The 26,264-nt window shown below is 51.4% G+C and overlaps 1 protein-coding gene across 2 annotated transcripts; it reads left to right on the plus strand.

Annotated features, from left to right (window-relative positions):
• Window positions 1-203: 203 nt before the first annotated feature.
• On the plus strand, window positions 204-25,724 carry rapgefl1 (Rap guanine nucleotide exchange factor (GEF)-like 1). Of its 2 annotated transcripts, none has more exons than XM_047038421.1 (15): window positions 204-1,480; window positions 11,425-11,503; window positions 13,942-14,116; window positions 15,152-15,249; window positions 15,378-15,544; window positions 15,889-16,056; window positions 16,273-16,370; window positions 16,573-16,695; window positions 17,053-17,231; window positions 17,358-17,448; window positions 17,608-17,658; window positions 17,786-17,873; window positions 19,682-19,746; window positions 20,071-20,125; window positions 23,024-25,724. In XM_047038421.1, the coding sequence occupies exons 1-15, from the start codon at window positions 1,099-1,101 to the stop codon at window positions 23,146-23,148; spliced, it is 1,944 nt and encodes a 647-aa protein (XP_046894377.1). In that variant the 5' UTR covers window positions 204-1,098; the 3' UTR covers window positions 23,149-25,724. The 2 variants fall into 2 exon arrangements, with proteins under 2 accessions (XP_046894377.1, XP_046894378.1); XM_047038422.1 differs by having other exon boundaries at window positions 15,432-15,544.
• Window positions 25,725-26,264: the final 540 nt, after the last annotated feature.

The raw sequence follows: 26,264 nt of genomic DNA on the forward strand, positions 1-26,264 counted from the left end.
TCCTTAAAAATACTTGAGTTTATTTAGAAGGGTAGCCTTTGACTAGTTTTGAGCTTTAATCTGTTTACGTTGGCAGCGGAGGGTAGCAGCTGCAGTTGGGTAAAGTGGACTACAAACAGAAGCGACCGCGCAACTGCAGCGAAAGAGGGAGAGAGAGCGAGGGGGGGGGGGGGGGGGGGGGGAGAGAGAGGGGCGGAGGAGACGTGTGAGTGCAAAGCAGTCCCGGGCACAGCACATCCACACACCCCTGAAGGGTGTGAGTGTGACATAGAACGAGAGGGAGGGGTAGCGGGTTTCATAGTCAATTCTCGAACCCTCTGAATAATCGCATTGCCTTCGAACGGAGAACTGGAGGCGGACGAGATTCGCACTTACGGAGAGACACCCAAGCCCGTCGTCTACCGCCACACTGCAGCAGATTGTAGGCTACCGACGCCAGCATAGAGACCCCACCATTCATCAATGGAAACGACGGTCATCTCGGAATAGGCGGATCGTAATTTAGTGGGAAAGAGGCGGCTGAAGAGCCCGCTAAACAAACCCTGCTGTTCTCCCTTATCTTGTATTTCCATTTATCTAATTACGGTCCGGGTGGAGACTTGATTTCGGCGCCTTGTTTACGATCCACAGCACGCGAGGCACCCACTGGTCTGACTGCACCTGGCGCTTCAGACCCAGCACGACTGGATTTTCAAAACGAAACACGGTTTTCACGCGCGACCGTGGAGGGACTGCAGAAGCGAAGGAGAAGACGTGTCGGGGAGAGGTTTGTTGTGGAGCAGGTTAAGCGTTGGGTTTTGGCCAGAAACCCGTGCCCAGCCAAAGCTCTCCTGTGTGAAAGCTTCATTAAAACGTTTCAACGAACACGGCGCTCGTGTTTTTTTTTTACCCTGGCTTCTTTTAATCGTGATTTGGCAAATGGGTTAATTTTCCCCCCCATACAAGAACGTAGGCTACTACTGCAAGGAGCAATCATTGTGTACGCGTGGTAGGTTGTAGGCTATAATGTAGTGTCAAACGTGCCTGAAGTTTCTACATACATCTTTAGTTTACAATCAATCATCATCGATACAAGGCCTTGAAGCGGGACACATCAAAATGCCGGCCGGAATGAAGCCTCTTGAAAAGTTTTTGAAGAAACAGACCACTGCTCTCACCAGAGCCGGTGGCTTCGGGGACAAGGCGACCGGTACGAGTGCATCTCGGCGCCGAGCCAGTCTTTCCCGTGTCGTTCCGTTTTTCAGGGAGACCTCACCAGAGAGCGGCCCGGCCAGAGAGGTGTTCAGTCCGGATTCGGAGGAACCGCCGTGCTGGCCGTCGGCCACCGCCGACATCCGGAGCCCGTCACTGTCCAGTGATGAGCAGAGTTCCGAAGCGAGTCTGGAAACTAGCTGGACCCCGCTGCCCGCGGACACACCGGACAACGTTGCTCTAGCGCTGCTGGACAGCGTTGCGGGGAAACGATACGGCAACTGTACAGGTAAACAGACCTTCTCAGCAAGAATATATTTGTCAGCATCTAACAACGTGGTTGATTTGGTTTAGACAAGCAGCAAGTTAATGGCGCTCGTTTGAAAAAGCATCTTTAAACGGTGTCATTTTGGTTGCACGCATTGCCGTATACAAACCACATCGCAGCGTCTGCACATTTTGAACATGCCCAATTTGAGGGATAGGCCCATAGACAATATAGGCGGTAGTCATGCTATACGGAATTGTATAAGGTATACAAATAGTATTGTCACGCAAAAGATCGCCAGTATGCATTCTATAGCCTATAATGGTTCAAATTTCGACGAGGAAGGTGCGTGATCTCGTGCACAGCGGTCGAAATGAAAGGTTGTTATTATGAGAACACACCACATCTCACGTCAAATAAAAACACGTGAAGTTCACGCCTGGGTTCAAGTGACAGATTGTTCTCCTACCATTGCCTCTGCGTGTACGTTTTTACTAACATTTGGACACGGTGCATATAGTCGGTGTATTAAATCCCGTGGCTTTGATGTTAAAATGGCTTTTGATGATGCAGCCATGAGAAGTACGAGCCCCCCGCCCCCCCCCTCCAACCACACGCAGGCGCGCGCACACACACATAGACACTCACTGGGCCCTCCTGCCGTTATTTATTAATAAAACAAAAAACGAGGTCATGATTGTCATCGTAAAATACAAATTCTCTTTTGGCAGGGAAATGGCTGACACAGTCATTTGAGGCTGGACTGTAAAGTGATGTCAGAGGCTGGTTTGCAGAAACGATAGCGATTGCGTGACTCAATACTGAATCACAAATGTACTCTATACTCCCATCAAAATTACTGAACTGCAAATTCGAATACAATGGCTGCTCCATTACAGTCTTTCAGAGTTCAAGTTGGCTATTCCAGTATAGTGAGAACCCTTGGTAGCTGAGCCAGATCCTAGCACGGTCTGTAATCTAGCCGTCAGAGTTTGTCCTAAACACGGCTCAGGACACATGGTTGGCCTGCTGCCAGACAGCTCAGAGGAACGTCCACAGCAGCAGGAGATGTTAGGAGAGCAGTTTCTCTGTAATGCTGAAGATGTGAGGCTCATAAAGACTTCCTCACAGAGCCCCTCTGCCATGGCCTTACAGCCTGCCCGGCAAGTGTACCAACATTCAACCTTCCCCGGTCTGAAACGGGACTGGGAACAACTGAAGAACTCGCTCTTAATCTTGGTAGGACTCCTTAGGGACCATCACAGCGGTTTCCTATCAATATTTTCTGTGTGTCATTTGGCATGCTCTATTGGACAGTTGAAGTGAAGCGTGACAGCAAAGGCAGGTAGAAAGACAGGGGATGACATGCAGTGAAGAGCCCAGGCCGGATTCGAACCCAGGTCGCTGCGGTAAGGCCTCAGCCTACATGGTACATGCATGTATCCGGTAAGTTATCAGCAACTAAAGTAAAGTACTGTAACTGAAGGTCTCCTGGTCAGCCTTTCAGCTAGCCAGCCAGCCAACCAGCCAGCCAGCCAACCAGCCAGCCAGCCAGCCAGCCAGCCAGCCAGCCAGCCAGCCAGCTAGCCAGCCAACCAGCCAGCCAGCCAGCCAACCTGCCAGCCAGCCAGCCAGCTAGCCAGCCAACCAGCCAGCCAACCAGCCAGCCAGCCAGCCAGCCAGCTAGCCAGCTAGTCATCCAGTCATCCAGTCATCCAGTCATCCAGCCAGCATCAGGATCAGAGAGCTAGCCTCGACAGACTCAAACGGCTGTAGTCTCTAGCTGTGGAGCTGTGCCACCCCAGTCTCGTCCTCTAATTCAGATCGCATTGATCCCTCCCATCGACTTACGATGTGGATTATGCTGCGTGACACTGCTTGACAGACTCTCGTCCCCAGAGATCAACAGACTCCTACGGCTCAGCTGAAGCAACAGTTCCCCCGCTGGGTTGGTCTCAACACAGCCCACCACCATCACCTCATCAGTGGTGAACGCAGTAGGTGGGTTGGTGGAAGGATGACCTGTGTTTGTGGGCGCGTTACATGTGTACCCTGAGACCTGCCTGGGTTGTTTGTTTTCGCTACCTGTGTTCCTGGACTGAAGCTCCCTCCAGACTCAGAGAGGCTGCGTAGGTGTGTGCCGGTAATGAGGTGTGTTCCTTGGTTTCTAGCCTGTTCCAACACATCTTGGTTCTAGTTGCTATGGGCCAGTCTGAAGACGAGGCAGACTGGCTTTCATAATCCGAGGTGTTAGGACTGGGGGGGGATGAAAACAACTGCTTGGTGCACAGTAGTTCTCCTGGTTCCCTGTTGAAGGATCCTAAAGGATCAGTGGGAGCTGATGTGGGTTTCTTGGGCTCAGCGTGTCTGGATCTGATGAACGTACCGGTTGAATTCAGTGTCCGCTGCTCCTGCAGCACTTCTCGAAAACAGTTCCTCTCGCAGTGAGTTTTCCCATGATGCGTTGCAGTCTGAGGCAGTGCAGGTCCTCGTGACCTTGCCCTGACCTCTGCTCCCTGCCTGGGGTCAGGCATGCCTACCAGACAGACTGAGCACGCTCACATTCCAGCCTCCGTGCAGCCCGAGGATCCAGCCTGTCAGAATCAGAACATTCAGGACAGATTTTCAGTTAGTCCTGTCACGTTATCCGTTACAAAGAGATTTCTTTGGCTCGGTGGATCTGCCAGTAGGTCATGGCGATAACAACAAACGACATTGTTTAAAGTAGTTATATCTGGGACAAAATGGAGGGCCAACGTCTTGATTTAGAAGCGTCTCAGGTTGGATTTGTTTTCCACACTCAGCGAGCGTTGCTGTGGCGACGGAGGAAGGAGTTTGGGTGTGTTCAGAGGTTCTTCGTTATCTGATCGTTCTGTGGGAATCTCCTTCAGGGGTCCGGGAGCGTTGCCCCTGGCGCCCGTCAGATAGCTGACACGTTTACGGTCCGGCTCAACCTGTTTCTCCCGAGTCAGTCGGCTAACCTGCGCTCACCGGAAAGTTCTAGAGCCCGCAGTCAATCAGGGAATCTGTGGTAAAGCGTCAGTAATCTGGGATTAGGATGTGATGATAGCATTGCAGACAGAGTAACCCAGCTACAGGAGTTGTGAAGCAGAAATGAATTTAGGGATTATAGATTTAGGTTAGTCTCAATCCAGTTTTTTAAATTTATTCAGTCTCAGTGAGGATTGTTTGTTTGTGTGTGTGTCCGAGTGGTCGTGCGTGTGTATTGTTTAACGTATCAGAAAGGTCAGGAATTGAACCCTGGCCACCATCACACCTCCAGACTACACCGCCTTCGCTCAGTGTCCCCACCGCGGTGTCTGGCCCCAGTCTAAACAAGGCGCTACCCTAGGGTGAGACTTGGCTGCACAGAGTCACACCTTGGCATTCCTTACTACAGCGCTCCTCCGCGTTGAGCTCACACAGATCATGTGACTGTGTCACAGCAACGGACTGTCGCTTCACAGGAAGGCTGCGGGCTGGGAGGAGTGGCTGGCATCTGTCTCGGCATCAACCTGTATCGGTACTGTGTGACTCACAAGGCCCCACTTCCTTGTGTGTGTGTGTGTGTGTGTGTGTGTGCGTGTGTGTGTGTGCGCACACCTGCCTCCCAGGTGAGCACAGATGATAAGTATTCTTGACAGTCCCATAAAAGCAGACAGTCCTTTCAAGGTCAGCGTTTGGAGGTCTTGCATAACCATGTTTTGTTTGCGGTTGAGTTTTCGGATCTCTCTCGCATGCCCACACACACACACACACACACACACACACACACACACACACTGGCATGCCGAGACAGTCCTAATGCGTGGGCGGGCTACAAAGCAGATTTGAAAACAAAGACTCTTGTTCTGTGTCGAGAGACTGTGGTATGATTGGTTGGGACGCGTGAGGCAAGGTGGGAAACTACCTCGCAGGCCCATGCGACGTGTAGAAAGGGTTTGGAAAGAGATCATAACAAAAGTGCCAGCTATTAACCCTTATCATGCTTACATTTACATTTAGTCATTTAGCAGACGCTCTTATCCAGAGCGACTTACAGTAAGTACAGGGACATTCCCCCCCCGAGGCAAGTAGGGTGAAGTGCCTTGCCCAAGGACACAACGTAATTTGGCACGGCGGGGAATCGATCCGGTAACCTTCTGATTACTAGCCTGACTCCCTCACCGCTCAGCCATCTGACTCCCCCCTCACTGCTCAGCCACCAGACAGGCACTAGTCGGCAGGTGAAGAGCCTCCTCTCTCTGAACTACATCCTAAGTCTCTGTCAGCCGCTGAATCCAGGCAGCAAAGTGATGGAAATGAGAAACGAGTGAACAAACGGATGGCGGTGGAGAGACGGGAGGGAGTGCAGATGTGACTGCATTAGGTTGTGTGTGGGAGGGATTCTGTTTTTTCTCTGGGAAAAAAAATGAATTGATGGATTGAAAGAGAGATGACTGCCCACACACTAGCCTCCTTTTTGGCTTTATATAAGGAAAGTGCTCTCCTCTCTTCTCCTACCCTCTCTCCTCTCTTCTCCCACCCTCTCTCCTCCACTTTCCTCTCTCCTCTTCTGCTCTCTCCGCTCCTCTCCTGTCCTGTAGCCCACGCACCGGGACCTCTCAGTGTAGGTAAGCAGCAGTGTGTGTGTGTGTGCGTGTGTGTGTGTGTTTGAGAGTTGGAGAATGTGTCAGTGCTTGCGTGGAGAACGGAGAGCGCTTCAGCACCTGTTCACATGGCAACCAGCACTCTGCGAGGTTAGGAGTGAGAGTGGGAGGAAGAGAGGGAGGGAGAGAGGGAGGGAGAAAGTAGCGAGGAGGGAAGGAAGAAGCTAAGTGTTAGAGAGAGAGAGAGAGTGGGGTGAGGGGCAGAGGAGAGCTTTCTGGGGGGAACACGTTCACCAGGAGAGACCCCACATGGCCTCTGAGATGCATCTGATCTCAATAGATTTTAAACTGTGATTTTCTATGTTGTTCTAGACTGTGGATTCACTGAATGTGGTGTGGCGGTGGTGTAAAAACAGTAGTCACCAATGTAGCATGGGAACGCACAGTAATTCACTCATTACAAAACCGACAAAGTTTGTTTCCAGTGAGAGATGACCGACCTCCCTTCATGGTTCACATGATGCGATGTGATGCGACAGGAAGGGTAGCTTCTGCATGCCACATTAGGTACACACACACACTCACTCATGCACACACCCACACACACACACACACACACACACACACATGCAGATGGGCCCAGGGCATGCTGGGAGTGCAGGGCATGCTGGGAGTGCAGGGCACTGCGGCTGGTCCAGCAGGGATTACAACCTGGACCGAGTGTGTGTGTGTTGATGTTGGCGTGTGTGGGATCTGTAGCTCTGATTGGTGGAGTGTGTGGGATCTGTAGCTCTGATTGGTGGAGTGTGTGGGATCTGTAGCTCTGATTGGTGGAGTGTGTGGGATCTGTAGCTCTGATTGGTGGAGTGTGTGGGATCTGTAGCTCTGTTCTCCGGACATCTGCTCCGTTTTATGTGAAATGGTGAACGTGTTTGTTTTGGGCCTGGTGTTCATTTGCATGTGTATGGCTCTGCCGTGGCAGTGTGTGTGTGCGTGCATGTTTGTGTGTGTGTGCACGTGCGTGTAGGTCACAGGGTCAAGGCCAAGTGACTACAGTGTGTGTTTGTTGAGGTGGGACTCTAAAGATAAGGTGACCATGGAAACGGGATCGCTATCGCAGTTTATATAACTGTGTTTCGGGAGGGCCAGACTATTCTATCTTTCTGTCTTTCGACAGTCTGGCCTTCCATCACCTTCACCCTCCACTTCCTGTACAGAAACCAGCAGAGGGAGAGGGAGGGAGTGTGAAAGGAAGGAGGGAGAGAGGGAGGGAGTGTGAAAGGAAGGAGGGAGGAGGACCAGCCTGGTTCAAGGCTGTATGTGCCATTCTGCTCTACACATCCAAGCTGCCTGGCCAGCGCTTGATTTCCTCTCCTTTCCTCCCCTTCCTGCCCTCACTTTCCTTCTCTCTCTCCTCCTCTCTCCCTCTCTTCCTCTTTTCTCCCTCCTCCTCTCTCCCTCTCTTCCTCTTCTCTCCGACATCCACATGTGACTCGTCGATGAGGTGCTCCTTCACAGAGTGCTGAGCCATCAGCGCACGCAGGCCCAGTCCTCTGTGCGGACGTGTGTGCGCTCCGTTTACGAGTGTGTGTGCGCTCTGTTTACGAGTGTGTACGTGTGAGCACTCCTTGGTTTCCTCATGTCGTTCTTGCACTTGAAGGCGCTAACGTGCACGTGCTACTGTTACTTTCTTAATCACATGTTCATCCCGTGCTCGCTAGCCGACCGGGTGTTGTTTTGCGCCATGGCCGGAGAATACAGAGCGTTCCTTGACTCTAAACACCACAATACTGTTAGACCTGTCCTCAGTATTCTCCTGTACTTTTGATATGCAAGATTTCTACATCACTTTGGATAAAAGCACCTGCTAAATGAATGAAATCCAAATGTGAAAAACTGCGTCTGTATGTGCGCACGTACATAAATTGGATCTGTAGGTGGAAGTGTGTACTACACATATGCATAGCTGTAAATTATTGGTGCAGGGGGGCTTATAGAGGATCTGATTGGCTGGAACAATGTGCTTGAAATGTCACGATGCTGGTTCTAAGGGAAGGAGCCTTCAGCCCTGAGTCCACATCCTCTCTCTCTCACTGTCTCTCTATGTCTCTCTATGTCTCTCTATGTCTCTCTATGTCTCTCTCTCTCTCCTCTCTCTCTCTCTCTCTCTCTCTCACTCTCTCACTCACTGTCTCTTTATGTCTCTTCTCTCACTTACTCCTGCCTCCTCTCTCCTCTTATCTCCTCTTCTGCCGTGCTGCTGGCTGATCCTCTGTGTTCCCACACATCTCTCCTTCTCTCTCTCTCTTCACCCACGTTTTCTATCTTTACCTCTCTCCTGGCATCCCGTCCGTATCTTTATCCCTGTTCACCCGCCTCTCTCTCTCTCTCTCTCTCTCTCTCTCTCTCTCTCTCTCTCTCTCTCTCTCTCTCTCTCTCTCTCTCTCTCTCTCTCTCACACTCTCTCTCTCTCTCTCTTTCTCCCTCCCTCTCTCCCTCTCCCTCTCTTGCCTCCCTCGTTTTCTCGACTCTGCAGCCACTCAACATGGTGTCTCCTAGGCAACCGTGGGAAAGCTGCGGCCGCAGGAAGGAGGACGATGCTGAGAGACGCTGCAGCACAGACCACCCCACACACACACACTGCAGCACAGACCACCCCACTGCAGCACAGACCACCCCACACACACACACTGCAGCACAGACCACCCCACTGCAGCACAGACCACCCCACACACACACACTGCAGCACAGACCACCCCACTGCAGCACAGACCACCCCACTGCAGCACAGACCACCCCACACACACACACTGCAGCACAGACCACCCCACACACACACACTGCAGCACAGACCACCCCACACACACACACTGCAGCACAGATCACCCCACTGCAGCACAGACCACCCCACACACACACACTGCAGCACAGACCACCCCACTGCAGCACAGACCACCCCACACACACACACTGCAGCACAGATCACCCCACACACACACACTGCAGCACAGACCACCCCACTGCAGCACAGACCACCCCACACACACACACTGCAGCACAGACCACCCCACTGCAGCACAGACCACCCCACACACACACACACACTGCAGCACAGACCACCCCACTGCAGCACAGACCACCCCACACACACACACACTGCAGCACAGACCACCCCACACACACCCACTGCAGCACAGACCACCCCACTGCAGCACAGACCACCCCACACACACACACTGCAGCACAGACCACCCCACTGCAGCACAGACCACCCCACACACACACACTGCAGCACAGACCACCCCACTGCAGCACAGACCACCCCACACACACCCACTGCAGCACAGACCACCCCACACACACCCCACTGCAGCACAGACCACCCCACACACACCCACTGCAGCACAGACCACCCCACACACACACACTGCAGCACAGACCACCCCACACACACTGCAGCACAGACCACCCCACACACACCCACTGCAGCACAGACCACACACACACACACACTGCAGCACAGACCACCCCACACACACTGCAGCACAGACCACCCCACACACACACACACACTCCGCACACACACACACACACACACACACACAACAATCGCATACACACAACACCATCACACACATACAATAATCATCCACACAATGACCACACACACAACATCATCTTATCATATCCAAACACACTCCAGCACATGGCAGAGGTGTTACAAACACCACCCGCACCTGCAAACACTCCTCTCATAGCAAACACTCTCGTCATAACTTCTACTGTACCAGGCCATGTTCTCAGACCAGGGCAGTCTGAGTTAACACACAGGTTTACCTTCTCCAAACTGGTTTATGGATGTGCTTGGCTCCTCCCCAATAACTGGTTCACGTGCTTGGCCCCTCCCCCAAACGGGTTCATGTGCTTGGCTCCTCCCCCAACAGGTTTAAAGAGAAAGGGAGAGGCTGTAGAGAGGAAGATCCTTGATTTGAATAAGATAGTGATCACACCACAACTGCCAAAACAGACCTCCTCACCAAGCCTGTCCTCACAACAGGAACTGGGATTACTAAACTGCCTTTGTCATGCATCAGATGCACGCACACACACAGCCTTTGTCATGCATCAGATGCACACGCACACACAGCCTTTGTCATGCATCAGATGCACGCACACACACAGCCTTTGTCATGCATCAGATGCACGCACACACACAGCCTTTGTCATGCATCAGATGCACGCACACACACAGCCTTTGTCATGCATCAGATGCACGCACACACACACACACACGCACAGAGCAGTCTTGAACTCCGAGGATGACTGGTGTAGTCGGGGACTGACCCTGGGTCTGGTTGATTTGCAACCGAGCAAGGTTTCTGTCCTCCTAATGATGCACTCTGGGTAATGGAATTCTAAGAGTCATATTCATAAAAGCTTTGTATTTTTGGGGGGGGCATTTCCTGAACAGGCACCTCGACTGCCCTTGTGTGTGTGTGTGTGTGTGTGTGTGTGTGTGTGTGTGTGTGTGTGTGTGTGTGTGTGTGTGTGTGAGAGGTGACTGTCTATAGTCAGACGAATTGAACAGGCCCGTTCCATCTGGCTATAGAGCTTGTCCACTGTAGTTATAACTCAGTATGTGAGTCACATTCCACCACCAGTCTAATTCTGAACACATTAGACCTCCCTAATACACACACATACACACACACATTGTAACTGGCTGCCACACACACACACATTGTGGCTGGCTGTGGACTGAATTGGGCCTAAAGAACCAGGTGGCTATTTGACTGAGACAGGATTTATTTGACCCTGCAGCCCTGTGTGCCAAGACCTGGGATTAGGGCCGGAGACAAACGGGGAGTTAGAAGGTTCCAGACGGACAGTTAATCTGAATCTAGCTCAGCCATTGTCACCTTTAGCAGGTCGCTTGATGGCACAACCATCCTCACATCCGTCTGGCTGGTTCTCCACAAACTTAAAAGAGTAAAACTGTTCATGAATATTTCAGATGCAGAGTCTTCTGTCTCTCTCTGTCTCTCTGTCTCTCTCTCTCTCTGTCTCTCTCTCTGTATCTCTCTCTCTGTATCTCTCTTTTTCTGTGTATCTCTCTCTCTCTGTGTATCTCTCTCTCTCTTTATCTCTCTCTCTCTTTGTTGTGGGCTAACTTTGACAATGAAGGTGAATGACAACAATTACAATTGTACTTTCTGTAAATTGATGAGTATGTGAACCTAAACAACAACTCTCCCTCCTGTCTCCCCCTCTCTCCCCCCCCCCTCCCCCTCTCCCTCCCTCTCTCTCCCCCACCCTCCCTCTCCCCCCCCCCCCCCTCTCTCTCTCCCCCCCTCTCTCTCTCTCCCCCCCCCTCAGAGACCCTGTTGGATGACTTCATGTTGACACACCCCATCTTCCTGCCATCAGACAGGTTTCAGCAGGTTCTTCTTCAGCAGTATCCTTCAATTCATACCGCTACACACACACACCCCCCCCACACACACCCCACCTGTCCACACGCTCCCTGACAGCCCCTGGAGTGACTCCTCTGCAGGCGTCTTCCGCAGAGATCACTCCGCCTGCTAGCGTGCAAAGTAGTCCCGCGTCGGCAGATAGGCACACTTGGCGAGTCCTTCATGCTAAGTAGACCGGCTTGTTAGCAATGTTAAAAGAACTGCTTTGATGAATCTTTAATAGAGTCACATTTTTCTAACACTGAGGACTTTTTAAGTCTGCTGATAAGAATTAATGCTCTTTATGAATATTGATCGGAAAGCCGTCTCGCTACGTCCTGGTATGCAGCTCTAGCTAGCCCAGTTTTCTGAGCTGCCTTCAGCTCGTAACCATAAATGTTCCATAAAAGTTAGATCAAAACAAATGGGCACAACAGCAGCAATGAGCTCACTCAGTCTGAGGACCTTGTATCTAGTTTCTATGGAGGCTGAAGCACTGGGATTGGGGTCACCGTGTCCAGGTTGATAACTGCACTAATAACTTTTATGTTGGATAAACTGTGTTTGCGATAAAAGGCTCTAGTTTCTTCACATTTAGTCCCAGCTGTGCATGGTGTTCGACAAGTTTGCAGCTCAGGCGATTGTTCAGACAGAGGTACAACAACTTCATCCCATTTCTCCAGACCCCCGTTTGGTGTGTGTGACCTACATTCCCCCTGTAAAGACCCTGTGTGTGTGTGTGTGTGTCAGAGCGCCTCTAGACTACAGTAGTCTGTCTGGAGGGAGGACAGCAACACAAAGGTGTGCCTGGGGAAAGAGGAGGAGCCGGGCCAGCAGGCTTAATACAGCGTGTCTGAGGAACTGCTGGTGGGGTTGGGGTTGTGTGTGTGTGTGTGTGTGTGTGTGGGGGGGGGGGGGGGGTTAACTTAATAGATGTTAAAATATCCTGTTTGGAAAATGGTCCTGGTGCTGGCCTTGGCTGTGGTCCATCAGATCTTTGTTTTAAAAGCATGTCTGGCTTCCTGCTGGGGTTTCTAACAAAGACCTCACCCCCAGCCCCCCCCCCCCCCCAGCCCCCCCCCCCCCCCCCCCCCCCCCCCCCCACCCCCCCCCCCCCCCCCCGCCCCCCCCCCCCCCAGCTCCCAGCCCCCCCCCCCCCCCCCCAGCTCCCAGCCCCCAGCCCCCTAGAGGAACACACAGCATTCCTGGATCGTGCTCCATCTCCCTGAGCAACCGACATCTCTCTCTTCTCTCTATCTCCCTGTCCTGTCCTGTCTCTCTGCCACACACACACACACACACACACCATGGACACAAGCACACTGAAACACACACACACACACACGGCAGCAGCTGAAGCCCTCAGAGTGCAAAATCTTTCTTGTGCTTCTGTGGAGGAATTCTAAAACCAACTGCGGCCAGAACCTCCAAGCAGAACCTCCAAGCAGAACCTCCAACCTGTGCATCCAGCTTCAAACAAGGAGAACAGAGTGAAGTTGATTTCAAGTGGAAACACTACAGGCTGTAGGCCTGAAGCCTTCTTTAAGGTTTCAGTGCCATGTTGTTTGTTTCTGAATCCTCTCCTCTTCTCCCTGATGGTCTATTTCCAGAGGAGGGATGTTCCCCACAGCTGGGGCTGAAGAGGAGAGAGGGAGAGAGATGTTGAGAGGGACGGAGAAAAAACAGAGAGAGAGGGATGTGGGGGGCAGAGAGAGAGAGAGGGAGAAATGTGGAGAGAGAAAAAGAGAGGGATGTGGAGAAGGGGAGAAAGAGAGGGTGTGGAGAGAGAGAGAGAGAGAGAGAGAGAGAGAGAGAGAGAGAGAGAGAGAGGAGAGAGAGGAGAGAGAGAGAGAGAGAGAGAGAGAGAGAGAGAGAGAGAGAGAGAAGATGTAGGGAGAGGGGAGACAGAGGGAGAGAGAGAGAGAGAGAGAGAGAGAGAGAGAGAGAGAGAGAGAGAGAGAGAGAGAGAGAGAGAAAAAGATGTAGGGAGAGGGGAGACAGAGGGAGAGAGAGAGAGAGAGAGAGAGAAAGATGTAGGGAGAGGGGGGGGGGGAGATGTGGAGAGCGAGAGAGGGGGGGAGATGTGGGGGAGAGAGAGCAGCAGAGAGACAGAGATGTGGGTGTGAGGGGTGTGTCTGAGGGCGTCTCCCCAGCAGCCAGCCTGTTATTACTGCCTCGTCTGACTCCTAGAACACAGGCTGCTTTTCCATCTGCTGGTCAGGTGGTCATGGACCTGCAGCTGTGTGGTTTTACTGGAGTGTGTGTGTGTGTGTTTATGTGTGTGTGTGTTTAGACGTGCGTGTGTGTGTGTGTCGGAATGCTGTGTCCATGTTTGTAAATGAGATGCTTGCTGAAGATCACTGCTAACGTTGTGTTTGTGGCGCGATCCATGAGCTGTTTCTTTGGACGCTGGCGGTTTCTCCTTAACTCGCGCTGTCAGATTTGCTCTGGAGACAGAGGCCCGGGAGGGGGATGGGGAGGGGGAGGGGGAGGGCTGGTCCGGTCTGGACGGGATGGAGAGGAAGCAGGCGGTGCTGAGCGTGGCCTTCCGCTACCTGGAGACCTACAGAGACCTGCTGCAGGAGGAGAGCGAACACTCCAACACCTTCCCCAAGGTAACACACACACAGTCACACACACACAGTCACACACACACAGTCACACACAGTCACACACAGTCACACACACACAGTCACACAGTCACACACACACAGTCACACACAGTCACACACACACAGTCACACACAGTCACACACAGTCACACACACACAGTCACACACACACAGTCACACACAGTCACACACAGTCACACACACACAGTCACACACAGTCACACGCAGTCACACACAGTCACACACACACACAGTCACACACACACAGTCACACACACACAGTCACACACACACAGTCACACACAGTCACACACAGTCACACACACACAGTCACACACACACAGTCACACACACACACAGTCACACACACACACAGTCACACACACACAGTCACACACAGTCACACACACACAGTCACAAACACACAGTCACACACACACAGTCACACACAGTCACACACAGTCACACACACACAGTCACACGCACACAGTCACACACACACACAGTCACACACACACAGTCACACACACACAGTCACACACAGTCACACACAGTCACACACAGTCACACACACACACAGTCACACACGCTCCTGCCAGGGTCTGGGCAGGGCTGTTGATGTTGGCTGTCTGGTGAGGTGGTGGACCTGACTCAGCTCAACTGTTCCTGGGAAAGTGGAGCTGATTACAGGAACAACACACACCTTCCTCTCTCTCACACACACACACACACACACACACACCTTCCTCTCTCACTCTCACACACACACACACACACACACACACACACACACACACACACACACACACACACACACACCCTCACACACACACCTCTCTCTCTCTCTCTCTCTCTCTCTCTCTCTCTCTCTCTCTCTCTCTCTCTCACACACACTTTCCTCTTTCTCACACACACGTACACGTCAACCTTCCTCACACACACATAACTCTCATACTGTCTTACACAGGAAAACACGCCTTAGACTTGGTCTGGGTCTTGGCAGGTTGTTAATGTGGTGTTTGTGTGTGTGTGTACCAGGACCTGTACATGCTAGCTGTCCAGGAGTTGAGTCGTCTTCCTGAGCTGGTGGAGGACGTTCTCAAATTGCAACGCTGGACCGAGATCCTGCACTGCCCGTAAGACACACACCCACACACACTAACCACCACACACACACATTGACCACCACATACTCACCCTCACAAACACACACACACACTGACCACCACACACGCACATCCAGACTGGTGTTGCTGTGCCGCAGGGTTAGCGTTAGAGAGAGAGATGGTGAGGGCAGGCTGGTGTCGCTGTGCCGCAGGTCCGAGGAGGAGCGCGAGAGCAGCAGGAAGCAGGTTCGTCCTCTGTTCCGCCACTTCAGACGCATCGACGCCTGTCTGCAGCCTCGCCAGGCCTTCAGGGGCTCCGACGAGAGTGAGTCCCCCTCCGCTCACGCTCACCCAACACCCGCACACCCAACACGGGGTCCTAACCCCACGCTCTCACACCCAACACGGGGTCCTAACCCCACGCTCTCACACCCAACACGGGGTCCTAACCCCACGCTCTCACACCCAACACGGGGTCCTAAACCCACGCTCTCACACCCAACACGGTTTCAAAAGGCTAAACCGAGACCCACAGAACCGTTGAGTTCAAACGGAACCAAATGGATCGTCTGTTGCTGCGTCTGTATCCACAGTCTCTGCAGGATGTAAAGGTGTGTTTCCGGGTGTTTCTGGCACAGACTGATGCTGTAGCATGGTGTGTGTGTGCAGTCTTCTGCAGGGTGTACACCCCAGACCACTCGTATGTGACCATCCGCAGCCGTCTGTCTTGTCGGGTGGGGGAGATCCTGGCTCTGGTGAAGGAGAAACTGCAGTACAGCGAGGACCAGCCCACCCAACCGGGCAACCTCATCCTGGTGGCTGTCACCTCGGCCGGAGGTAGGACACACACACTATACACAAACATATACACACACACACACACTCTACACACACACACACACGCATACTATATACATACGCGTGCTCCACAACTCTACTAACACAGATTACAACAACTCTAGTATTGATCTGTCAGCATATCCATGAAGTTGATCCGTGTGTATTGATCTCTAACCTTGTTCCGTGTGTGTGCGTGTGTGTGTGTGTTATCAGAGAAGGCAGTGTTCCGCCCCAGTGATGAGGCAGTGTTCACCACCCTGGGCGTCAACACACACCTGTTTGCCTGCGAGCCCTCTGAGCTGGACTCCCTGGTGAGTCCCCCTGAGACAACACACCTGGAGTGTGTGTCGTGTATGAATGTGTATAGTGTGTGTGTGAGTGCCTGTAAAGATACATTACATTTAGTCATTTAGCAGACGCTCTTATCCAGAGCGACTGGAGATACGTAGCTAATCAAGCGAGCCAGTTGTTGAAAAGGAAGTCCTCACCGCCAGCCCCTTCCTTCCTGTGTAGCTGCCCCTACCTGAGGAGATCCACTGGTCGCCTGGCGACAGCAAATTACACGACATGAGCGCTGAGGAGGTAGCCAATCAGCTGGTCACGTTCGACTGGGAGCTCTTCAGCTGTGTCCATGAGGTCAGTCCGACCCTACAGAAGTCACTCTGCAGTCTGAGCATGCTCAGTTTGGGAACAATAATATTGTTACCTTTAATAATAATAACATAAATAACTATCATAATAATATTATCAATAAAAATAATAATAATAATTCAAACTAAATGAGGTATATTTAAAGAATGTGTCAACAAAATGTGTTTGCTGAAAGCAGATAAAATAATTTTCTTTTGGCTTAAATAGTGAATTGACTTTGCAGTACATCTTGCATGCGTTAGGGAAGCATATCTCATTGTTTTGCATCGCGTAATCTTTTTTATTCTTGGAAAAAAGATAGGTAAACAGATTTTATTCTTCCTCTGTGGTTGCGGGGTGCAGGTGGAGTTTGTGTGCTACGTGTTCCACGGCGAGCAGGCTCGCTGGCGCCCCCTCAACCTGGAGCTGGTACTGCAGCGCTGCAGCGAGGTGCAGCACTGGGTCGCCACGGAGATCCTGCAGTGCCAGTCACTGCCCAAGAGGGTGCAGCTGCTCCGCAAGTTCATCAAGGTCTCAGCTCTGTGAGTCCTGACCTCTGACCTCTGACCCCCCCCCCCCCACACACACACACACAGGGCTGAAGCAGTTTGCAGCACTAGGTGCGTTCGTCTGAGTGCCCATTTGTAAATGGTGTGTGTGTGTTCCAGCTGTAAACAGCAGCAAGATCTGCTGTCTTTCCTGGCGGTGGTTCTGGGGCTGGATAACCCTGCCGTCAGCCGTCTGCGACTCACCTGGGAGGTAAACACACACTCACACACACCCAAACCAACACGCCAACAAACACACTTCTATCAACCCTCACTAACAGTTCTGTTGAACACACTTGTTGTCTTGTTGGATTGACTATTAACCCCAGGTCCATCTCTCTCTCTGCGCGCGTGTGTATGCATGATTCAGGGTCTGCCTGGGAAGTTCCGGAAGCAGTTCCAGCAATTTGAGAGCATCGCGGTAAGTTCACGCCCCCCCCCCCCCCCCCCCCCCGTTCACGCCCCCCCCCCCCCCCCTGTTGTGTGCCGTTCCATAGCGTGTACTTTGGAGAACCGCTCTGAGTGAATCTGGACGTGTCTGTTCCCAGGATCCCTCCCGGAACCACAAGTCCTACAGGGACCTGATGGCCAGCCTGCGCCCGCCCCTCATTCCCTTCACCCCCCTGCTGCTCAAAGGTGAGGAGGCCACAACCACCAATCACCAATCACCACCACATTTGGGGTTTTATTAAACATCAGTATAGTTGAAGTTGCCCACGCTTAAATCCAAGCACACATCATATCTTCTACAGACGAAATAATAAGTGTTGTTGGTGTCTGCTGTTCGAGGTCTCTGGGTGACCATGACACACTCGCACTCTCACACACACACACCCTCGCGCACACACAGACAACGTTGATCAAACAGAGGCAAGCCTGTGTAATCCCCCATTAACCTGCCACACACACACACACACTCTCATACTAACACAGCACCTTCTCCACCCACCAGCTGTTGACCAGATGTGAGCTTATCCAACCCCCCCACACACACACACACACATACACACATATACCTAGCCAGTGTGTCAGTGTTGTGTTTGGGGGTAGACAGTAGTCTGGACCTCCTCCTCTCTCATTAACTCTCCTGGGTAACGATGCCTGCATGCTGGCTCTGCTCACACACACACACACACCTCAACCACACACATGCACACCTCACACACACACACCTCTCACACACACCTCAGGACAGCTCCGCATGCTGTCGTCTTCCCGCTGGGCTAAACACGTGCCCACACACACACACATATCCCTAAACACACACACACACACACACACAAGGTCTCCTACCTTCTATGTCTTCTCCTACATGGTTTTCTTCTCCGGGCCTTGTGGCTCCACCCTCTAGGGGGTGTGGTTTGTTGTGTCTGTCAGGGTCGTTCAGGCATCAGACCATCTGGGAGCCTCTTATCTGTGCTTTGTCTTCAACACCACAGACCAGCGTATTAGATCATCCATACGGACACCCCTCCCCCTCGCTTTATCCCTAACTCACTCACTCACACACACACACACACTCCAGACCCTCTTTTACTCACACACACACATACTGTACCCACACACACACACACATACTGTACACACACACATACTGTACACACGCACATACACCCCTTTCTTCGTCTTTGACCTTGGTGAGGGGAATTGCCAGAATGTTCCTTTAATGTTGAGTGTTGGGTCTGTGTTACATGCCTGTGATGCTGGTGGAGGTTGGCTTGAGCAGAGGCTGTGAGTACAGGGGCTTGTGAGGGGCTGACTGGATGGATCTTTAGATGGATGATTTACCATTTTAGAGTGGTAAAGAATTTACCTCTCAGTGAACAATCCAGGCAGAAAATATATGTCTAAGTCTGTGTGTGTGGGTGTGTGTGCATATTTAATCTTTCTGTGTGTGTGTGTGTGAGTGTGTGTGTGAGTGCTGGTTTCACAGCAGCAGCTCTCCATCTTTCCTCCCTGTTTATCTTCCTTCCCCTCTCTCCTCTCTCCACCCCGCCTCCCCCCCTTCGCTCCCCCTCCCTCCCTCTCCTTCTGTCAGTGGGTCGTGATGTCAGCAGCATTCAGAACATTCCTTCTGACTGAACCTAGCCTGGCGTCAAAACATGCCCCCCTGAACCCTTCTCAGCAGCAGGAGAACTGACAGTCAATAACTTGATGGCTCGTTTCCCCCTCCCTCTCTCTTCTTCTCTCTTTCCACCTGTCTGCCATCCCTTCTTTCCAGCTTTGGTAGACAGAGGTTGGCTAAGCGCTGCGGCGAGTTTGGACATGTAATTACATAACCTTGCTTCCCTCTTTTTCTCTTCCTACCCCCCCCCCCCTTTCTCTCTCTCCCTGTCTCTCTCTCTCTTCCCCTGTCTCTCCCCCATCTCTTCCTCTCTCTCTCCCTGTCTCTCTCTCTCTTCCCCTGTCTCTCCCCCATCTCTTCCTCTCTCTCTCTCTTTCAGACCTGACATTTCTCCATGAGAGCTGTAAGACCTTCCATGGGGAACTGGTCAACTTTGAGAAGATGGTAAGTACCTGCAGAGACAGGCAGACTGAGCGTGGAGGCTTGGATTTGAGGCAGAGAGAGAGTGGAAGCTGGGATGTGAGGCAGAGAGAGAGTGGAGGCTGGGATGTGAGGCAGAGAGAGAGAGTGGAGGCTGGGATGTGAGGCAGAGAGAGAGTGGAGGCTGGGATGTGAGGCTGGGATGTGGAGGCTTCCCTATGCCCAGTGTGAGCTCAGCTGTCGGCTGTGGAAGGCTGACGTCTGTTATTTGTGTACTGGGGACTGGCATGAGCACTCACCTCTTCTCCCCTTCTCCCCTCCTCTCCTCCTCAACTCTTTTTGTTCCAGCATAAAGTTGCAGAGATGGTGAGAACTATCCGACGGTACAGGAGTTCTCAGCTAGGTAAGAGCACACCCATACACACACACACACACCACACACACACACCACACACACTTGCTTCCAGGTGTTGGATTGCAAACACATGTTCAAAACATGTACAACACACACTCGCTTTCTATCTCCTTCTCCCTCCCTCCCTCCCTCCCTCCCTCCCTCCCTCCCTCCCTCCCTCCCTCCCTCCCTCCCTCCCTCCCTCCCTCCCTCTTATTCCTCCCTCCCTCTCATTCCTCCCTGCCTCCCTCCCTGCTTCCCTGCCTCCCTCCCTGCCCCTCTCCCTGCCTCTCTCTCCTCCCGCTCTCTCCTCCCCTTCACACATGGGACCAGATGCAGACCTGTCTGTGTAGATCAGGGTGAAGTGAGCACTCCACCCTGCCGCGCCCCACTGTTGGAACAGCACAACCCTGGGGGCCAGCCAATCACAGGGCTCCGTTCCACCTCACAAAGCACACGCCAACACAGGCATGCAGCACGTAGCATATTGTTTTTCTAACACTAAGCTGATGTAGGAAGAGAACTTGATTGGGTACATGGCTGGGCAGAGTCACATTTGGCAGGCACCACTGCTGGTGCCTGCCAAACACACACACACACACATAGATGACATATATAACTCTGTTACAAGCCATTTGCAGCAGTCTATAACACTTACCTGGACAGTGAGCTTACATAACTCAGCCCCCAACACACATACACACACACACACAGAACTGTGTCTGCGACGAGCCATTAGCAAGATTCTGCCTGTGACACATACCTGTTCAGTGAACTTACATAACTTGCTCACCACTGGGCGTTCCTGTTGCTGTTTTACCTTGCTAACAGCTAACAGTGCGTCTGGTTGCACAACGGTCTGCGGAGCCAACCGCCCACTCATCTGGCTCTTCAAGGCGTAGGCTTAATGTGTTTGAAAAGCACCGACAAGACCAGACAAAGTCGCCACTGAATGGCCACCACCTTCAAAAGCAGCCACACAGCATAGCATTACAGGCTAGTGATACAGGCTAGCAATACAGGCTAACTACACAGCCTAGCATTTTCAGGCTAGCTATACAGGCTAGCGATACAGGCTAGCCACACAGCCTAGCATTACAGGCTAGCATTACAGGCTACCTACACAGGCTAGCGACACAGGCTAGTGATACAGGCTAGCCACACAGGCTAGCCACACAGGCTAGCCACACAGGCTAGCGACACAGGCTAGCCACTTAGGCTTGCGATACAAGCTAGCTCTACAGGATAGCTATTCAGACTAGTTTTCCCCCAACACAATCAGAATCAGAATTTGGTTTATTCGCCATTTATGTTTACACAAACACGGAATTTACTGTGGCAGGGAGGTGCAAACACTTAACATACACAAATCTTAAATTAAGTAAAGGTCCAAAAGTTGAACTATTCCTAAGAACTAAACAATCTAAGAATAAAACAATTTAAATATAAAATAAATTAAAAAAAGATATATATTAAAATAAGAATAAAACTCCACCTGCATGTGAGGTGTTCAGACAGCATATCATTAGTAGGTACACTGAAAGCCTATTATGAGTGTTTCATGCGTGTCTCGCTACACTTACAGTATAAATAATCCTGGTGTACAGAGGTGTGTGATCCGTGTGCTGCACTGGGTTCAGCACTGTGTACAGTGAAGAACCTGCTAGTAAACGTACTAGATTGTGTTGTTGCTGGCTTAATGATCAACACTAAATTACCTGCTGTCCTAGCTCCCATTTCTCTCTTTTGCTCTTTTTGTCAGAAACATGCACACACACACACAGACACACACACTAGACAGTAACTGCGTGTCAGCTAAGAAAAACAGAACTATCTCTAGCCATAATTGGACAGGACTACATTACCATGTAATCTTAATGAATAGGTTCATGCTCATGGGTGTCTCTCTGTGTGTGTGTGTCTCTGTGTGTGTGTGTGTCTCTGTGTGTGTGTGTGTGTGTGTGTGTCTCTCTGTGTGTGTGTGTGTGTCTCTGTGTGTGTGTGTGTGTGTGTGTGTGTGTGTGTCTCTCTGTGTGTGTGTGTGTGTCTCTGTGTGTGTGTGTGTCTCTGTGTGTGTACGTGTGTCTCTGTGTATTCGCTGTGTGTGTGTGTGTCTCTGTGTGTGTGTGTGTGTCTGTGTGTGTGTGTGTCTCTGTGTGTGTGTGTGTGTCTCTGTGTGTGTGTGTGTGTGTCCGTGGGTGGAACTAAACATCAGAGGATGACGCATGGCATGTCTTCCTGCAGCCAGAATAGAAAACGACTGTGTGTGTGTGTACATGTGTGTAAGTGTGTGTGTCTATTGATAGCCTTGGTGAGCAGTGAGTGTATTGTTGTTGAACTGAACTAAACCAGTTCTGTTCATTCCTGCCAGCCTGCTGCAGCCAGATTCAGTGTGTTGGGATGTAAGACAGAAACCCCATAGCAAGACACACTACAGTGTCTACCTCCCCCTGGTGGTCAGGCGGTGGAACTGCAGGACATCTGCAGCTCCATGACGGCTGATAGATAGCTGCTATGGGTGAATGTAGTTAGCCTCAGTCTGTATTTTGTATTGGGGTTTTGCATGTCGTAATGTTGGATGGATCAAACTTGACTGTAACTTACTCCTTCTTCCCTGTTTCCCCCAATACCTCTCCCTCCCTGTCTCCCTCCCTCCCCCTCCCTTCTTCCTCCGACTCCCTCCCTCCCTCCACCTCCCTGTCTCCCTCCCTTCTCCCTCCCTCCTCTTCCCTTCTCCCTCCCTGTCTCCCTCCACCTCCCTTCTCCCTCCCTGTCTCCATCCCTCCACCTCCCTGTCTCCCTCCCTTCTCCCTCCCTCCTCTTCCCTTCTCCCTCCGTGTCTCCCTCCCCTTCCCTTCTCCCTCCCTGTCTCCCTCCCTCCACCTCCCTGTCTCCCTCCCTCTCCAGTCACGGATGCAGAGCCGTCTCCCTCCCACCTCCAGACCAAGGCTTACATCCGCCAGCTGCAGGTGATCGACAATCAGAACCTGCTCTTTGACATGTCCTGCAAACTGGAGCCCAAAGACATGTGAGAGACGGAGGGTGAGGGATGGAGAGATGGACCCCGAGACAGGAGGATTCAAACTCAACAATAACTGGCCCTTTTTGCACCTCTCACTTCTTATCGAACGAGTCGTCTGTCTGTCAGTGTCACCAGCCAGTGATTAAGACCCTCTGGGACTAACTGACGTGGTGGAATTCTGTGGTTGTAGGACTCTGCTATTGGTCATCCGTAAAGAAGGCGGGGTTCAAGAATGTGTGTGAAGAACTTATTGGACGGTAATTTGAGGATGTGGATGAACAACTGGGCCTGCTGTTTACTTGACTCAACCTGTCTCTCGACAACCCCTCATGCCGTCAGCTGTGTCGCAAATTCTGCCCAGTTCTCACTGCCACCAAAGCCCCCCCTTTCTCTGTCTCTTTCTCTCTCTCTGTCAGAACTGGCTTCTGGAACATTCCAGGTTGTTCGGAACACAGCTGGAATACAGACTGAAGGTGGAACCTTCTAGAATGTCCAGATAGAAACGTGTGGTGTAGAACAGGTGGAGGTGCAGGAGTCTGTCAATGATGTCGACCTGTCATTTTGACAACGTATCAGTCTTTCGAGTGGGTAACTCGGAGCGTATCCTCACTAACAGCACTTCCCGGCTGTCTTCACGCCAACCTGACTGTCAAGAGGTCTGAACCTTTTTAACCACCAACGCGGACTGCGCCCCCTGTTTTTCTGTCCTCCTTCCTGACCTACACTCAGGCGTCAGACAATCTTAACCCCGACTCCTCCTCACACCTGACCACGTCTGTGCTACACCTGACCACGCCTGTGCTACACCTGACCACGCCTGTGCTACACCTTTTATAAGCTGGGCTCGTCCCCCCCCGGACGCCGTCTGCTCTCAGCAGACCAGGGCCTGGACGTCAGACTCTCCTGTTTCTTCAAACAGCTCCTGCTGTTACTGCTGTAACGGGTTGGGAAAAACCTGAGGTTCGCACCTTCAGCCATAAACTATCTGAGAGGATCAACCTAGACAAGGAGCTTTAATGTTTAAGTATATATTTGGGTGTAGGCTTACTGAATTTCTTTGTTGTTTGGAATAGAAAGGGGATTTCTTGTTTTTGTGAGTAGTTTCGTGGACGGACACTCAGAGTACCTTAGGTCAGGTAAAGGTGCTTCTCAGAGTATCTTTATCACAAGCTTCATTATGATGCAGAGAGTTTGAACCGCATAATTTCCTGTCAGGCTACCCACATATAAAGCTTTCTCTACTGGTTGATTCAGTGGTTGATCACTGAAGGTGTAACTTCTCTACATGTACAGATCAATAATTGGCCAACATGTACAGACAATGGTTGGCCAACTTATTTGTATCAACAAAGCACTTTGGCCTTACCTCAAGGCTCCATTTAATGAGGATGAAACCAGAGGGATATAATGGTGATATTATTATTATTATTATTATTCAGTTTTAATATGGCTCAGTTCAGTACAGTTCAGTTTTGTTTGTACAGTACGACCGTTAAGTATCATGCTATGTTACCGCAACGACTGTGGTTGCAGACTTAGTGCTAAGTGTTTATCGCCTAAGTGATTTCTTTTTCCTGAAGGGGATTCATCATAGAGGAGAGATGCTGAGCTAAACAACAACGACTTTCAGATTTGATGTCGCTTATTGAAAATGGTATAAACAGATGGAAAACTTTACACCTGGAACAAACCCTTGGTGAATCTGACTCTGAGTCTTCAGCCGCTATAGTGATGGCAACCTCATCCCTATCACCGCATGTATCATGACATTGTTCTCTAAAATATTGATTATAGAAGATCTTGTATGAGGAGTTTTAGGCCGGATATTATGTCAGCACCTTGGCCAATCATAAAGGTCTGAGGGGGTTTAAAGGATAGCTAATATAGCTAACTCCTTGTCATTGGACTGGCTGGTCATTCTGTCTGATTATTTCCCTCTCAGACCTGTTTGTCCAAGGTGGTGCTGAAAAGTTGAGTAAGTGGACCCATGGAAGGTGACATCATCACTCGTTTGCCTGTGACTCTCTCAGGACCACTTCCTGGGTCGTGACCCCTAGAGGGCTGCCTGCGACTCCTGTATGATAAAGCTATAATGTAAATACTTCTACGCAGTGTAAATAACTAAATAATATGGAGACTCTATTTTATGAATGAGCTACGAAATGGATTACTCACTGAGATTATCTGATTTGTTTTGTAAATGTGAAAAGGTGTGTACAGTTACCTAACGAGCTGAAAGACAAAGGTCTACTATTGATGGTTGATGACTTCATGAATTGTACAGCTTGACTATTTAGTTGTTTTGGTTGTTTTGATTTCTTAATTGAGGGTTAGGGGGGAGGAGGGGTAAGTGGGTGATTCTTGAGTCTTATTGCGTTTTGTTTTTGTACAGAAGTCAGTGTTTACAGTCATCATCTCTACTGAAACTCAGATTTGATGTTATTAGACGTGGTGCATGGAGTCTGGACCTGGCAGGAGTTGGAGACCCTTGGATCTGTCCTGAAACGAGCCCTGACCCTCCCCCTTAGACACACCCTCCCCTCCCCCTTAGACACACCCTCCCCTCCCCCTTAGACACACCCTCCTCCCCCCTCCCCCTTAGACACACCCTCCCCTCCCCTTAGACACACCCTCCCCTCCCCCTTAGACACACCCTCCCCTCCCCCTTAGACACACCCTCCCCTCCCCCTTAGACACACCCTCCCCTCCCCCTTAGTCACACCCTCCTCCCCCCTCCCCCTTAGACACACCCTCCCCTCCCCTTAGACACACCCTCCCCTCCCCCTTAGACACACCCTCCCCTCCCCCTTAGACACACCCTCCCCTCCCCCTTAGACACACCCTCCTCTCCCCCTTAGACACACCCTCCCCTCACCCTTAGACACACCCTCCTCTCCCCTCCCCCTTAGACACACCCTCCCCTCCCCTTAGACACACCCTCCCCTCCCCTTTAGACACACCCTCCCCTCCCCCTTAGACACACCCTCCTCTCCCCCTTAGACACACCATCCTCTCCCCCTTAGACACACCCTCCTCTCCCCTCCCCCTTAGACACACCGTCCTCTCCCCTCCCCCTTAGACACACCCTCATCTCCCCCTTAGACACACCCTCATCTCCCCCTTAGA

This window comes from Hypomesus transpacificus, chromosome 17 (genome assembly GCF_021917145.1).
Source record: "Hypomesus transpacificus isolate Combined female chromosome 17, fHypTra1, whole genome shotgun sequence".
Lineage (NCBI taxonomy): Eukaryota > Metazoa > Chordata > Actinopteri > Osmeriformes > Osmeridae > Hypomesus > Hypomesus transpacificus.